We start from the raw sequence: 15,260 nt of genomic DNA, 5'->3' as shown, positions 1-15,260 counted from the left end.
ACGTGTCGTTGACATCAGGAAGTGCGGGAGGTTCAAACAGGTTAACTATCTTGGCTCAGAAAGGGGTCACAAAGAATAATTCGTCCTCTTTGTCGTCATTGAATAAATAATAGCTTAATTGTAAATGCACAGCTGTTCTTTTCAGCATTTTACTAAGCATATGGAATCACGCTGTTTCTAAATCCTGGCAGCAGCGGTCTGGCGGCAGCCGCCCGTTTTCCGCCGCTTGTGGTGCTGCACGGCGGCGGTGCGTCGGCGTTCCGCTGCGCCGCTCAAAATCTGTAGCACAAGTTCGCTCCATGTGGGTTGCCCTTAAGGCTAACATACTGAAAACGAGGCTTGCACAACCGGACAAGCGCTGGCACTCTGCAAAGTTTGCTTCTGCCCCTTGCTAGAGCTAACATCGAAAGGTAAACACAACGTGATTTATCGCTGTGCAGCATCTTGGCGCACTGCCAAGAAATGCGTTGTGGACCGTGATGGTGTGAAACCGTGAACAACTGATGCTTTTTTTTTTAATTCTTAGGCAAAAATCGGGGGTGGGTAGGTTCATTATGCGAGTGGGTTCGTTACGCGAGTAAATACGGTACATATACCGTAATGCGAATGGTTCTTGCCAGTTTTTTCGAGGCCATTCGATAGTTCGAACATCGGATAATTCGAACTTTTTTCCCGCTCCCATGAAGTTTGAACTAACGAGCTTTTACTGCAATAAGTAAACCATTGCTGGCGTAGAACAAGGTGTGGGCCCTTTCAGACCATCTTCCTTACTGGCTTGCACTGCTAGCAAACAACTAATTGACTTTCGTGGTGGGTCTCATGGTAAATGACAATTCCTTGTCGCCAGGCTTCCCAGAGAACCTGTTGTACTTGGAGTTCCGGAGGCGTTACGGGCTCCTGGCATCTCCAGATTCTCGCGTCGTCAATGGGGAGGAGTCCAGCGATGAGCGGGCTGCCACAGAGGCACTGCTTCGGCAGCTGGACTTGGAGCCCAGCAGCTACAGGCTGGGGCTGAGCCAGGTGTGTGCCATGGTCTGCCAACGGATCTTGCTTATCTTGAGTAAGAGAAGTTTAGGTTGGAGGCGCATGTCTGGGTAGGCTGTCTGTTTGTCAAGTTTCAGATTTCTTTTATGCACTTCTGTTCTACCAAGTCATTGCAAAAGCTACGGAAAGGCCTTGTCAGCATTTGAGGCTGGATAGTGCGATTCCCGAAGTGCATCAACCTCAGCACTAGCTTCCATAGTGCATGGAAGAACAGACTCGCTTTTGGAACAAAAAAAAACAAACAAGGGTAGCAGCTGTGGTGGACTTGGAATGTTGGGATCAGCTGGTGCGGTTAGTATAACTGGGGCAGGTGGCTCATAGGATGTGTCTGCTTTGTTGCATTACTCCCGACAACTTTTTTAGAGGTTGGTATCTGGGAGGAATGGCGCTGTGTCAAGGAGTCGTGTCAGGATTAGACGCCACTGGGGTTGCATCACATACTAGTTTTCGTGTCAAGCGATGTGCTGAGAAGTGTTGTTTCTGTGTCTCAGATCTTCCTGCGGGCGGGCACCATCTCCCTGCTCGAGTCTCAGCGGGAGGAAAAGCTGGCCGAAGGCCTCATACACCTGCAGGCGCACCTCCGGGGGTACCTGGCCCGCAAACACTTCCAGCGCCGCAAGGTACCTGTCCATTTCCACTGAGAGTAGTGTTCACCTTGAACTGCATCTGCTGTACTGCTGGGAATTGACACAGGCATATCCTTAGTTGCTGCTTGTGACTGAAACCTCCACCGCTGTCTCCCACCTGCCTCTCTTTACAAGGTGCAAGAATTGGCCATCTGCTGCATCCAGCGGAATGTACGCAAGTTCCTGGAGATCCGTGACTGGCCCTGGTGGCGCCTGTTTGTCAAGATTGCACCCGTGCTCAATGTTCAAAGGACGGAGCAGGAGCTGCGCCTCAGCCGAGTGAGTCTCTCACCCTGTGCGCGGATGCTCCATACCTCGGATGTCAAGAAATCTAGAGTAAAAGTTCATTAATTCGACCCCCATTAATTCGGACATCCAGATAATTCGAACTGCTGCCTTGCTCCCAGCTAATACCCGTGTAAGTCTATGGTGTCAGACACTCGCCAACTGGGATGCTACGGGTCTCACACCAGTTAATTCGAATGGACTCCCAAAGGGAGGCTGCATCCATGTACGACTGGTGTGGTAAGAGGTCGTCGAAATAACCGTACTGAAAACATGAGTTCGAAGTTGTGCAGTCTCTCGTGCACCTTCAACATGTGCGTGATGGCAGGCGTGATGAAAAACCCCCGTCTCCGAGAACAGCCCAACTGCATAGTTTCAGTTTCATTGTCCTGAGCTTCTTGCCAGCCCTCAGCGATGGTGGCTCAACCAGCCAGCATCAGCCAGCCAATGCAACCAGTTTAGCGCCGTTTCAGATGCTGATTGGCACATTGCTGGTGTTTTATCTTTCCTGTTATTTTCTCTTGCCACTTTGGTGCAGTTTTCTATGCTCCCCAGACAACCATGTGATCGCCTTTTGGACGTCCTCATGACATTGACCTGAAGATCAGATATCTAGATGACGTCCATGATGATGTCCATATGATGTCTTGTGGACATCCTTGGGACACAAGTTTTGTTGCTGGATGGACATCCACAGAATGTCCTGGAGAGATCCACAGAGATGAGCAAAGGATATCCTGTCACATGCTCGGGACACGCTTCCAGCTTGTTCAGGATGTCCTGTGATTATCTGCTTTATCTTCTGGATCCTTGCCAGATGCCCAGGCTGAAAATTGATGTTCAGAGGACATTAAATAGTGCACCGACATGGCTCCGAACTTATTCACTAGTACGGAAAAACGCGCCTTTTCACAGGACACTAGCGCTATCTTGTGAAAAATCTTTGCTCTATGTTTATGACATTAGCTGCATTGGAGGCATTCAGTTAGCACCGACTAGATCAGCAGACTTCAGTCATCCAGAAAATCCTGCAGCACTTCCTTTCCTAGGTGCACCATGTGTTGCAAGCCTATGAGTGGTGGTGTGAGGGTGGTAAGCACACAAGCCAAAGTAACTTTTTGACTGTTTTCACTGTGCAGTGCTGGTGTCTTGCTGCTTCAGTCTTTGGCAGGCTTTCACTCAGTGCTTGCAGTCAGCTGTGAAAATAAGAGGAAGAAATGATGACTAGCAAACCATGACGCTGTTTCCAAAGAATCATTGGATTTAGGAAAGCTTGCCAAAATTAAACATGATCAGAAAGTTTGACTAACAAAATTTAAATCACATGCACCAGTAAATATTTCAAGTTAATAGGAAGACTGAGGAGCACTGAACTGACAAGTCTTATACCGTCAATCATCACAAGGTCACACGACCTGTGTCTACCAATCAGTAATTTATTTGTCACTTGCCATGGTGGGCAGGTTTTGATGACTTCATATAAAGTCACATGACCTATCTTGACCAGTCGGCGCATTTCGTGACATTGAGCATCAGTGGGGTTCTGGTATGAGGACAACTCTAACGCTGTTGCATTAAGCAACTGCAGCAGTGCATGCGAGCTGCAGATTTATCTGTTCCACTATCCTCCGCAAGCCCTGCTTGCTTGCATGCGCGTCACATTTCATCGTAGTGATAGAAAACGAGAGGATTGCTGGCACCTGTTCACATTCATTGCTGATGCGTTCACAGCCAGTCATGAACCAAATCGTAACATGCTACAGTCACGTGGTGCTGAACTTCATTTTCCGCGGCCATGGTGTGGCGGCTCTCGATGGCATCGGTGCATTGGTTTTATACAAGGCCCAACATTACTGCGCGGCTGCTTTTACCGCGCCATGGGTGTCATTTCTATGAGAAAACAGCATGTTCACTGTTGTGATAACTCCAATATACAGAAAAGAGCAGAAAGTTTGGCAAGTTGGTTCAGATTCATGGCTAGTAAAGTGCGAAAGGAAAACTTGGACAGAAAGAATTCATTTTCGCTCACAGCGCAACACGAACGGGACACAAGACGAAGGACTAGCACAAACAGGCGCAGCCCAGCACGAACCGGACACAAGACGAAGGACTAGCACAAACAGGCGCTGTTTGTGCTAGTCCTTCGTCTTGTGTCCCGTTCGTGTTGCGCTGTGAGCGAAAATGAACACTTACCAACTCGCCCAAATTTCCGCCTTGCTGGACAGAAAGAATGCTTTACCAGCCATGAATCCAAGATACAGATATCGTCATTTGGAAATGTTGTGATGTTTGGCCACTGGCTGGATGAACCGGAGATTTTGTACTTTCTAAACGTTGAGGAGGTTTGAACACATCTACAGTCGCCGACCGATTTTTCGGACTCGAAGGGACCCAAAAAATGGTCCGAATAATTGAACAGTCCGAAAAATTTGTGCAGTACAAAAAAATCACTTTATTGAGATTAAATCGGCTGAAAAATGTCACTGATTTTTTTTTCTTGCTGACGGCGATTTGCGCCTGTATTTGCGCCAAAGTTGCACTTTATCTGTACACGCTAGACAGCAAGGTCACGGCGTTTTTAGTTGAACACTTCCCACACTTCTTTGATGGACCCGGCAGCACCATGTTGTCCACAACCGGAGTGTGCACCACACCGCTTGTCAAACACACGCAAAGACAAGGAACTTTTCGTTCAAAGCGGTGGAACCGCCAGATGCAATCACAAAACGGCGAACGGATTTAACTTCGTGAAGACTGAGCGCCACTCGGTCGGCACGGTCGGATTAACCCAAGTGACGAAATGGCAATGGCGAACGTATGAGACCAGCCGTGGTGGCTCAGTGGTTACGTCGCTTGGGTTCTGATTCGGAGTACCCAGGTTCGAACCCGATTGCTGCGGCCGCGTTTCGATAAAGGCGAAACGCAAAGGCGCCCGTGTAATGTGGGATCAAAATTATTCCGCAGCCCTCCACTACAGCACTCCTTCATTCTTTTCTTCTCTCAGTCCCTCCTTTATCCTTTCTCTTAATGTGTGGTTCAGGTGTCCGCCCAGATGTGAGACAGATACTGCGCAATTTCCTTTCCCCAACAACCAATTTTCAATTTTCAACGTATGAGACAAGCGATAACTGTCCACGACATCATTGGTGACAAAAGCAAGTTGATAGCGATGACAATCCCATTGCCACCTCGAAGTCTCAAAGATCGCAGGGACCTCTACTGGTAAAAATGAGGTACCAAAAGTATGTCAAGTCAACCCAACTGCAGAGTAAATCCACCTCAATCCAAGATGGCTCTTTTCACGCCGGCGAAAAGCTGATAAAATGGCAGATTTTGATATGGGGTGACTCACGGTGCCTCATCGAGGTCCAAGATATCCTACAGGTCCGAATTATTGGAGTCCGAATTACCCGTCGGCTACTGTAACAGTAAAAGTGCTGTGCGTATTGAGCAGAGGAGCAAATAGTACGGCTCACAAACTATTCGGAATATAGAATATTCGGCCATCACTATTTTTTTCATTACAAGCGCTAATACGCAAACCAGGAATTTAATTATGGTAGAACCCCGCTATAATAAACTCGGATATAGTGAAAACTCGGATATAATAAAGTGATACTGCAATCCCGTATCGCCTTCCAAGGGCGACTGTACTTTTTTTTCGGTTATAGTAAAGATATTTTTCGAAGAAACGGCTATAGTTAAGATCGCCTGGCCGTGTAGACGTACTTCGGCTCGGAATGATGACAACGCGGAACGCGTGAGGCCAGCATTCGGAGGCAAATGGATAGCAAAGATGATAAAACGGTGCTCTTTTAGATGGCTTCACGACCAAGCTCGGAAATTCTGAGAAGCCAACTTTTGGAAGTTTTTGGGGCCGTGAACCGAAGCGTGCGGTGCGCACGGAAAAAAAAAAGTAAAGCTGGCTATGAACGCAGAAAGAAAGCGGCGTGGGTCGCTGAGAGAGGAAAGACAGTAGGAGTGCAGTGAAGGGTAAGGACGGGAAGAAAAGAGCGAATATCCACAGCACGGCAGCGCGAAGCACAGGGAGGTGGCGGAAAGAATCGGAGGCCCAGCGACACTGCGTGAGCGGTACCGCCGCGACTGCCTCGACTGTGTCGCGCGCGTTTCTTATCTATTGCGTCTTAAATGACTCTAAGGCTGCGAAAAATGACGCCATGTTCATGCAAAAATTTGGTTTCACATGAAATCAAACTCTCGTTATATTTCTAGCCCCACTGTTTTTGTGCAAATGCAGTACTTTCATAAGACGTAAACAAAATGGAAGACGTGTTAATATAAATGTGATAACTGAAAATGTATAATTAACACATAAAGGGGCAATAAGAGCAGAATGGAAGGTTGCTGTATTTATTTTAGAAACCAGCACTGTGTTTAATAAGTAGCCAATTAATTGCCGGAGAGCATCCTCAGAGCCATGCCATTGCTAACAACTGATATAGTAAAGACCCTGCTACAGTTAAGATTTTTTTCAAACACATGTATTTTTAACTTCCTATAGCGAACGCGGTTCGGCATAAAACGGATATAACGAACTTAGCGACACCAAGCCCTACCTCACTTTAATAGCAGGCGGCAGGTTTCGTTGCACTACAAGCGTGTTGCGCGACGCAGCAAACGTTCAGGACTGCCTCGCAGACGCTGACAGCGCCACAGATGCCACGTCGGCATCAAGAGTTGACAGCCAAAGACATCGTCCGTATCTCACAACCGCTGACAGCGCCTCTTCAGCAGCGACGTGGCCGTCGTAGCGTTCTGTGGAGGCTCTGCGGTGGTCGTGTCGAGTGTGGTGCGCAGGTGTGCATAGTGCTGTGATGGCGGTGAACGTGAAAAAAAGAGCGGCACTGACTTTAAAGACCAAGCTTGAGATAATTCAAGGTGCAGAGAACGGCGAAAAGAAGTGCGTTCTTGCGGACTTATTTGGCATCCCAAGGAGCACTTTGAGTACCATTCTGAAGAACAAAACTGTCATCAAGGCACAAGCACAAGAGACCACGCGGACAAGTGCACTGCGTCTCCGGCCCCCTGGGTTCAGTGACGTGGAGAAGGTGCTCTACAAATGGTTTTTGGATGTCAGAGCTCAGAACATACCATTGTCGGAACCGATGCTTCAACAAAAGCCGAAAGAATTTGCCTGTATCCTCGGTGCCGAAAACTTTGTCGCCACCTCTGTATGGCTGCAAAGGTTTAAGGCACGCTATGTTCGTCATGGGCAAAACGATCTCTGGCGAAAGTGAGACGGCTAACTGCGAGAGCATCAGAAAGTGGTTGGAAGAGGAGTGGCTGCAAATCCTTGCAAAATATCAGCTCAAGGACATCTTTAATGCAGACTAGACAGGCCTATTTTGGCAGATGCTACCCAGGCATACCCTTGACGCACGTGGAGAGCCGTGCCATGGCAGGAAGCAAGGAAAGGCCCGGACCACTGTTTTGCTTGCCGCCAACATGGAAGGCAATGTGAAACTGCAACACTTCATCATCGGGAGGTTTAAAACCCTGAGATGTATGAAAGGGTGCCGCATACTCTCCGTAGAGTATGCTTCCAACAAGAAATGTTGGATGACGCGTGAACTTTTCGCGACGTAGCTGCATTCTTGGGACTGTGAGCTTGTGCGCGAGGGTCGCAAAGTGTGCGTCCTCGTTGATAACTGTACCGCGCACAACACAGATGTCGCACTCAATAACATTGAAGTTCGCTTTCTTCCGCCTAACTCTACAGCCAAGCTGCAGCCTTTAGATCAGGGCGTCATCACGGCCTTCAATGCAGTTTACAAGAGGAGAGTGATTGACACTCTTCTCGTGAAGCTTCGTATGAAGCAGGACTTGAAGATCGACCTGCTGGGAGCAATCCAGATGCTTAAAGTGGCATGGGACAGTGTGAAAGGCGAAACGATTACCAACTGCTTTCGGCAGGCAGGTTTCGTTCCAGCAGAGGCCCATGCATCAAGTGACGGTGGTGACGATCCCGACGAAGCAGAGCTCCGCGAGCTTGATGAGGCCTGGAACGATTTTTCACGTTTTGTTGGTGACATGCCCACAACAATGACTGTAGAAGACTTCTTAGGTGGCGATGACATCGCAGCGACCATGGCTGTACTGACAGACGCCAAAATCGCTGCTGAAGTCTCTGAACATCCCGCAGACGAAGCTCAGGCTGACCCTGCAGACGATGAGAACATTCCGACTTTACAGGAAGCGCTTGCTGCATTGGATTTACTGCGCCGCCACTGCAGTGCTATTGAGGGCAGTGGGTTTGCCCTTGTTGAGTGTTTGCAAACTGTGGAACAGGGCGTGATATGGAACACGATCAACACAAAAAAGCAGGTCGCGATAACGCAGTTCTTTGCGTGTAAATAAATGGACGTGACCCAAGTATGCACCCTCCGAGTTGCTGCGCCTTCTCTGATTGAATTTTGCTGCTCTTGCATGTATTTTTTAATGAAATTTTATATTACGAATTATGGATACAGCGAACTATTTTCCGATTTTTTAACTGTTCGTTATAACGAGGCTTCACTGTATGTCCAGCATAGCCAACATCATTGGTGGCCGCCATCCCTTGCTCCTCATCCTCCTCCATGAGTCTGATGATGCCTCTACCATGTTGTTCCCATCTATCCAGTCATTGAAACTGGGAGTGGAGCTCGTTTGCGCTGGTGCCTGAATCACATGAATGCAGCGTGGCAGCAATAGAAGCGCGCAAGCTTTGAATGCACAATCACGTTCTTAATGCGACAGCATCTGCCGCGGCTCAGATGATGCCGAGGAATTGATTAGTGGGGATGGGAATTAAGAGGCGCCCACCCTTTGCTCCATGCCTTCTCTGTCTGTCTGCCTGGTCGTCGCTGGCCTGCAAAATGACTCCTCGCCCCACGCGTGCTACTCGCCTGAGACGAAATTTCGCGAAGTACAGAGTGGTAGCGGGGCGCGTGCCTTGCCGGCTGCTTGCGCTGAACTGGTTCGCGGCATGTTTCGCAGCATCACCTGCGGGCGCGCAGTTTTTCAGCTTTGATTACTTCCTTTTTTCTAAGTTCTTTTTCTGCCGATGTTTCTTTACTTAACATTTGGCTCCATTTACGTTCGGTTGGCTTTAAGCCTGCAAAGAATTTCCTCCTCTCACTTTTTAATGCGTGAACATTAAATATCCTTCGTGAAGACAAAGCGACGTCTGGCGTTGTGTAGTTTTGTGTACACCACATGCAAGCTGCCGTGTGCTATTGTTGGCAGGTCACAAAGTAGAGAGAGGGAAAGCTTGCTCCCTCTCCACTGTGTAGGGGTGAGACAGTAAGGTGGCTGCCATCTTCCATGGGAAGAACTCATGGAGGATGGCTACTGAGAAGGTTTTGATGCAGGTGGAGGAATGCGCAACCTGAGGGTGGTTGCCGCGGCGACAACCCGGCGAGTGGCGATCTTGGAAGGTGGAGTGCGATGCCAATGTCAATGCCAATGTGTAAAGTGGAACAACAAATGTGTTTTTTGTAATGCTGTCGAAACTGCATGCGGAGGGAGAGCCTCGTCAGGCCTATAGCCTTTAGCTTTCCCTTCGCTTTTTTAATTGTATTGGAAAGAAAACCAATAAAAAATCACAATCACAATCTTACGCTGATTAATGCTCTTAGCCAGCAGCCTTAGTCCTTCAAAGCAAGAAGACCTGATGCTAATGCATTGTCATTGCATAATGATAATTAAGTGGCCCCGCAATTTTATTTGTGTGCTTCTTTTAACTTATTCTCAGAGAGGGCTGTTACGCGGTGCCATGTGAAAGCCCGATATCTTAAGTCGTACGAGTTCACTGCAGGAAGCCACATGATATGCCACCACAAGACAGCGTGCACTATTTTACAGTAGCTGTTGAAAGGACTTCTGCTGGGGCAAGCATTGTGATGCCACCTTCTCCTCGCCAGCGCTTCGTAACCGCAAAATCTGGGGCCCTCTCTGAGGGGTGAAAATGTGATGTACTACAGCCAAAGCTAATTATTACTAATCGGTTTATATCGCAAGAATGGCAATTTCTTGTGTAAACTTCCATAGAAGACCATGTATCTTACATCTCGTTTTTACCAAGTAAAAGTTTTCGACAAAGGGATATGACAGACCCCGACTGAACCTCACTGGTCACTTTGTGTTTAGTACGAACGATTGTAATGGTGCTAAACACGTCCATGCCGATTCGATGCGGCAAACTGAAATTATCGCATGCAAATCGCTCTGGCGAGCACCACACGCAACGTGGAAAGCTATTTCGCACCCCAAGTGCGGCCTGCATGGAGCGTTTCCTGGTCATTTTGATTTGTCAGCACAGACGCAAGAACTTTTAACGCCAGTCTTCTGCGAAATTCGAGCAGGCGGCTCAATCTCTCACAGCACTGCGGGCAGGGCCCTGTGCACCTAGACGGAAAAAAATTGAAAATTTAAAATTGGGTTTTCAAGGAAATGACTCTGTAACTGTCTCAAATATCTCGGTGGACACCTGAACGGCACCGTAAGGGGAGGGATAAAGGAGGGAGTCAAAGAAAAAAGGAAGAAAGAGTTGCCGTAGTGGAGGTCTCTGGAATAATTTCGACCACCTGAGGATCTTTATCGTGCACTGACATCCATGGCAACGCGGCCGCGGCGGTTGGGTTCGAACCCGGGTTCTCCGGCTTTGTAGACGAGCGCCTTAACCACTGAGCCACCGCGGCGGCAGGTACCTGGACAGAGTTCTCTCTCTTTCCAGCCTCCTCGCTGCCCGCTGTTCTTTTCCAAATCATTCTATTCCTTTGTAGTTGGCGCAGTTGTAACTACCAGTACTGACTATTACTGGTTAACATTTTGTATTTTCCCGCCCTTAATGGCTTGACACCGTTTCGAACAATCGCAAGTTTTTTAACGCCGTCACTTTTTGGACGGCCCCAGGTTTTCGTGCCGATGAGCCTTCTGATACTTTCCCATTAAAATGTCATTCCACGGTGAAGAACCCCGGGTGGTCTTTATTTCCAGAGACCTTTACTACGGCGTCCCCCATAGCCTGAGTCGCTTTGGACGTTAAGCCCCCATGAGCCATGGACCAAATTTTCCCATTGAAAAAAAAGGAACGAAGCCGAGGTCGTTTGCCTTCGAAGCAGTTGAGGCAGCCCTTACCAAGTCTTGATGTTTAATCAAATTACGATAAGCCTGTGGTACGACTTACTCGTTCTCTACCGCTAGACATTACTGTAATGCGGAGAAGTGGTATGGCCAGAGTGCCCATGCGTGATGCGGGGAAGCAAATGAAAACGGGCAGTCGTGGCCACGACCGCGTCGGCCTCAGCGCCGAGGGAACGGGACTGAATGCTCTGGATGTGCTTTCCCTGTGCTTGGCGACAATACTTCCGCAAGACTTGTTCTTTAGGGGCCGCGTAAAAAAGTGTGCACGCGCTGGTAAGGCTGACTTCAGGGACCTTAGAGGCGTTCAGTGCGCGTGTTGAAGGCTCCTCAGCGCAGATGTGAGGCGGCTATGCCATCCTCTGTCTGCGCAGTGGCAGGAAGGCAGGCACGGCCACTGTCGCCTACGGCTGTGACACGAAGTAACAACTATAACGGAGGAATCGCGTACCCGCCATCTTCGACAACCAGGCAGACCTCTCCTGTTTCGTTAAAGTTCTCTTCCTCCTGTATATCAAATGAAAATCAGATAACATTTTAATTTCACATCTGTTACCTCCATCTCCCACTCATTTTACTTCCACAGCTTCCCTGGCAATAAGCTAAAGCGTTATGAGGGGCCAGAGAACCGCTTTTCAAGCAGACCACAGCACATACAAAGCCGCAGAACCAATACAACAGCAATTTGTATAATGCAAAAAGAACTCATGCAAGAGGTACATATTTCAAAACGAATGCGTATAGCTACATGATTCTCTGTAGAAAAAATTAGCTGAAAACGGTTTGGCACGTGTGAGCGTAGTAAATTCAGTATTGAGTTATGCTTAGGGACGACGCATCCGCTGAACAAGTGAAAAACCAATTCTTTGTGCTGTTGGTGAGATGAGGCAAAGTGAAAGCCCCACACGCCATTTACAGGCATGAGCACGCTAAAAAACACAGTAACAACGACGATTTCGCTGTGAAGCGGGCGACCTGGACACTAACCTAATATGCGAAAGCTCGGTCTCCATCAGCATTTAGCGCATGCGCACTGCGCATCACGCTATTTTTAGTTTGTCTGCGCACGCTATACTAAATGGCTGAATGGTTATATATCATTGTTGATTATCTGCTTCCAAGGGAGTCCACAGAATTTTTTGCAAGGTGGGGAGCACCGGTATGTTCGCAGCAAAAAGGCACTATTGTAAAAAATGCAAAAATATACTATCACTTCGTGGAGAAGAGTGCTCAGTCTTGCTGCATGCGGGTTTTTGACTCACCCGAATTGATGACCAGCACACAGCACAATATGTTCACAAACACGCAACTACAGTCACTCAGTCAGTCTTCTTCGGAACAGCAACTGCAGATGCCTCGCGATTTTTCTGGGCGAATTGCATGATGACACGGGTGATAAAGTCATTTTTGTGCTTCATTACATGCTCTCAGTGCACACTTATCATACAAAGGCCGTCCAGCCTGTCGTTTGTCATCGTTGAGCGTAGGCACGTTTTCACTCTCCTGATTGTACTGGAGGAGCGTTCGACCGTACAGGTAGTAACTGGCGAAGCCGGAGCCACCTCAATGGCTTTTGCAACACCGGGGAAGAATGTGTTGGCCTAATCTAGAATCTCGCAGTAAGTTACTTCTGATGTGTCTCCAGTTTTGTTGCACCACATCTCGTGCCAAGGGATGGCCTCTTCCTTGAAGCTGTCGATGCCGTAAAAGCATTGGAGTCCTTTGACGAGGGCAGCGAACTCAACATGGCTCAAGTGCTTCATTTTTGATGGATGCAGCTGGAGAATTTTGAAGCTCCTCGCATTGCTTTCAGAAAAGCGGCCAGCTAAAGAAGCAGTGAGAGAGTTAAATACGGCACATATATTACCACATGGTAGTATTCCTCCGGTGACTGAATCCCGTAGTTGTCAAGGTGGGCCTGACGAGAGACTCGTCTTGGTACAGATATCACCACATTTAAGTGATTGGCTGCCTCCCTTGCTGCATTCATGATGTCAGAGAACCCCTCCACAGCGTTTTTCCGGTGGCCACGAAAAATACGTTGCATGTCAGTGATGTGGTCATGCACAGAATGGAAGTCCATCAACACACCTTGCAGAACGTTCGTAACTGGTTCGAGCCGAGCACTGTACTTCGCTACAATGTGCAAGCAGACGAAAGATGAGCTTGTTGTGCTGTAGAGGATGTGAGCTCGTTGTCTAGTTGCAGCGTCGAGCATGAATCCGTTGACGCGAGCGCCTCGAGTGCTTCGACTATGGCCGCGAAATGCTGAGAGAAGATCCTAATAGACTTGTATTTTGCGGACCATCTTGTCTCACACAACATTGGAATGTTGGACACCAATGTTCTCCGGAGCACACTCTCGTGGAAGAAGTTTATGGTTTGATTGATTATCCCAATTGTGTTTCGAATTTCAGAGACGTCGTTCAAATCGTTGATGACGAGATTGTTTGTGACTTGCGCAGTGGAAAAATAGTGGCTTTGGGAACGGTTTCTGTATTATTTTGTTCACCTCAGCTTCTTTTGCAGCTATTGTAGAGTATCCATTGTACCCCGGTCCGACGAGGTTCGAAAGAATCAGCCCGGCATTCGTCAATAGCTTAAAGATTGCAGCAGCAATGCAAGCGGAGTTTAATTGCTCCAGCTCTACAAATCCCAAAAACTGCTCTCGATCGCACACTTCAGCTCCCGCCTTGTCAATAAAGCGAACGCCCATAGACATCTGCTCTTTCCTTGAAATATCTGCAGTTTCATCAGCAAGAACGGAAAAAGCAAACGCTGTCTTAGCTTCGGCAACTATCTGCTCTCTCAGGATGTCGCCACAGATTGTGATGATCTCGTTCTGGATGCGGACAGAAGTGTACTTAGCATTGCCAGCAGAAGAAGCGAAGTGCTCCTGAAGTCGAGCATCTCCAGCTTCTACCCGAAAGGCAAGGAGATCATTGAAGACTCCACTATCGGACTGCTTGCCGCGAATTGGCAAGTCATGCGTTGTGCAAAAGACAATGGTGCACACTATTGGAAATAGTTTCTCACGATTCCTTTCAACTTGCTCATGCAGTGCTCTGTTCAGCTGCTGTACAACGGGTAGCTGCTTGCCTTTCATCACATCCATAAATTTCTGTGAAGCCGTCATTGCCTCCTGGTGCCATTGGGACTTTACGTGATCCCTGCACGCCTCGTGCATTTTTCTGTGGTTACTGAAAGCGCGCACGATAAAACTACCTTCAGTACCCTGGTGAACACGCGGAGGAAAAGTGAGGCAAAAACGACAAAGGGCGCCTTTCGCTGTCACTGAGAACGCAAGCCAAGGGGCGTAATCCCCCAGCCATTGTTGGCGAAAAGGTCTCTTTCCAGATGTTACACCCTTCTTAAAGTTCCAGTTGCATGATCTCAAGGCGGCCCTAGCTAAAATGAAACGAGGAACGGCACCGGGCAGGGACAAGATAACTGTGAAAATGCTTGCTAATCTTCCCGATCCCGCCTACGAAACCCTCCTCGCTTTCATCAACTCGATCTGGCTTGGTGAGGCACCTCTACCAATTGAATGGAAGACCGCCCTGGTGACTTTCATTCCGAAAGCCGGCAAAGCCATAAACACAGACAACCTCCGCCCCATCTCCCTCACGTCTTGCGCGGGAAAGCTGATGGAGACCATGGTGCGGGATAGGCTGTCTGGGTTTCTGGAAAATGAACATACATTCGCAGACACCATGTTCGGTTTCCGCCCGCAGAGGTCCGCTCGACCGAGAAATTCTCAACCCTGTTGAATATCCCTTCAACGATAAGGCAGTACTCGCCCTTGACTTGAAGGGGGCTTTCGACAATGTCACACACGAAATCATCCTGCAACATCTCTCCCAAACGAACTGTGGACATAACACGTTTCAGTACATCAAGCAATTTCTCTCGGATCGACGAAGTTTCATCCGAATACAAGACGAAGAACACGGCCCATATAAACTGGGAACGAGAGGAACCCCACAGGGTGCGGTCCTCTCGCCATTACTTTTCAATCTGGCCATGATGAAACTCCCAGCTCAGCTGGCGAAGGTCGAAGGCATCCAGCACGCGCTGTACGCCGACGACATAACCATCTGGGCCAAACACGGATCGGTTGGAGACATTGAGGCCAACCTGCAGCAAGCGGCGGAGATAGTG

The 15,260-nt window shown here is 48.4% G+C and overlaps 1 protein-coding gene across 2 annotated transcripts in view; it reads left to right on the top strand.

Annotated features, from left to right (window-relative positions):
- The window catches only part of LOC144121913 (unconventional myosin-XVIIIa-like), a 260,448-nt gene that overhangs the window by 127,523 nt on the left and 117,665 nt on the right, over positions 1-15,260 (top strand). For both annotated transcript variants that reach the window (XM_077655352.1, XM_077655351.1), the window contains exons 17-19: positions 848-1,020; positions 1,536-1,664; positions 1,806-1,949. In XM_077655352.1, coding sequence (XP_077511478.1) covers positions 848-1,020; positions 1,536-1,664; positions 1,806-1,949 — 446 coding nt within the window. The remainder of the gene's footprint in view (positions 1-847; positions 1,021-1,535; positions 1,665-1,805; positions 1,950-15,260) is intronic.

Source organism: Amblyomma americanum, chromosome 2 (assembly GCF_052857255.1).
Source record: "Amblyomma americanum isolate KBUSLIRL-KWMA chromosome 2, ASM5285725v1, whole genome shotgun sequence".
In the NCBI taxonomy this organism is placed as follows: Eukaryota; Metazoa; Arthropoda; class Arachnida; order Ixodida; family Ixodidae; genus Amblyomma; species Amblyomma americanum.
The sequence above is the reverse complement of the archived record's forward strand: the minus strand, read 5'-3'. Positions and strand labels throughout refer to the sequence as shown.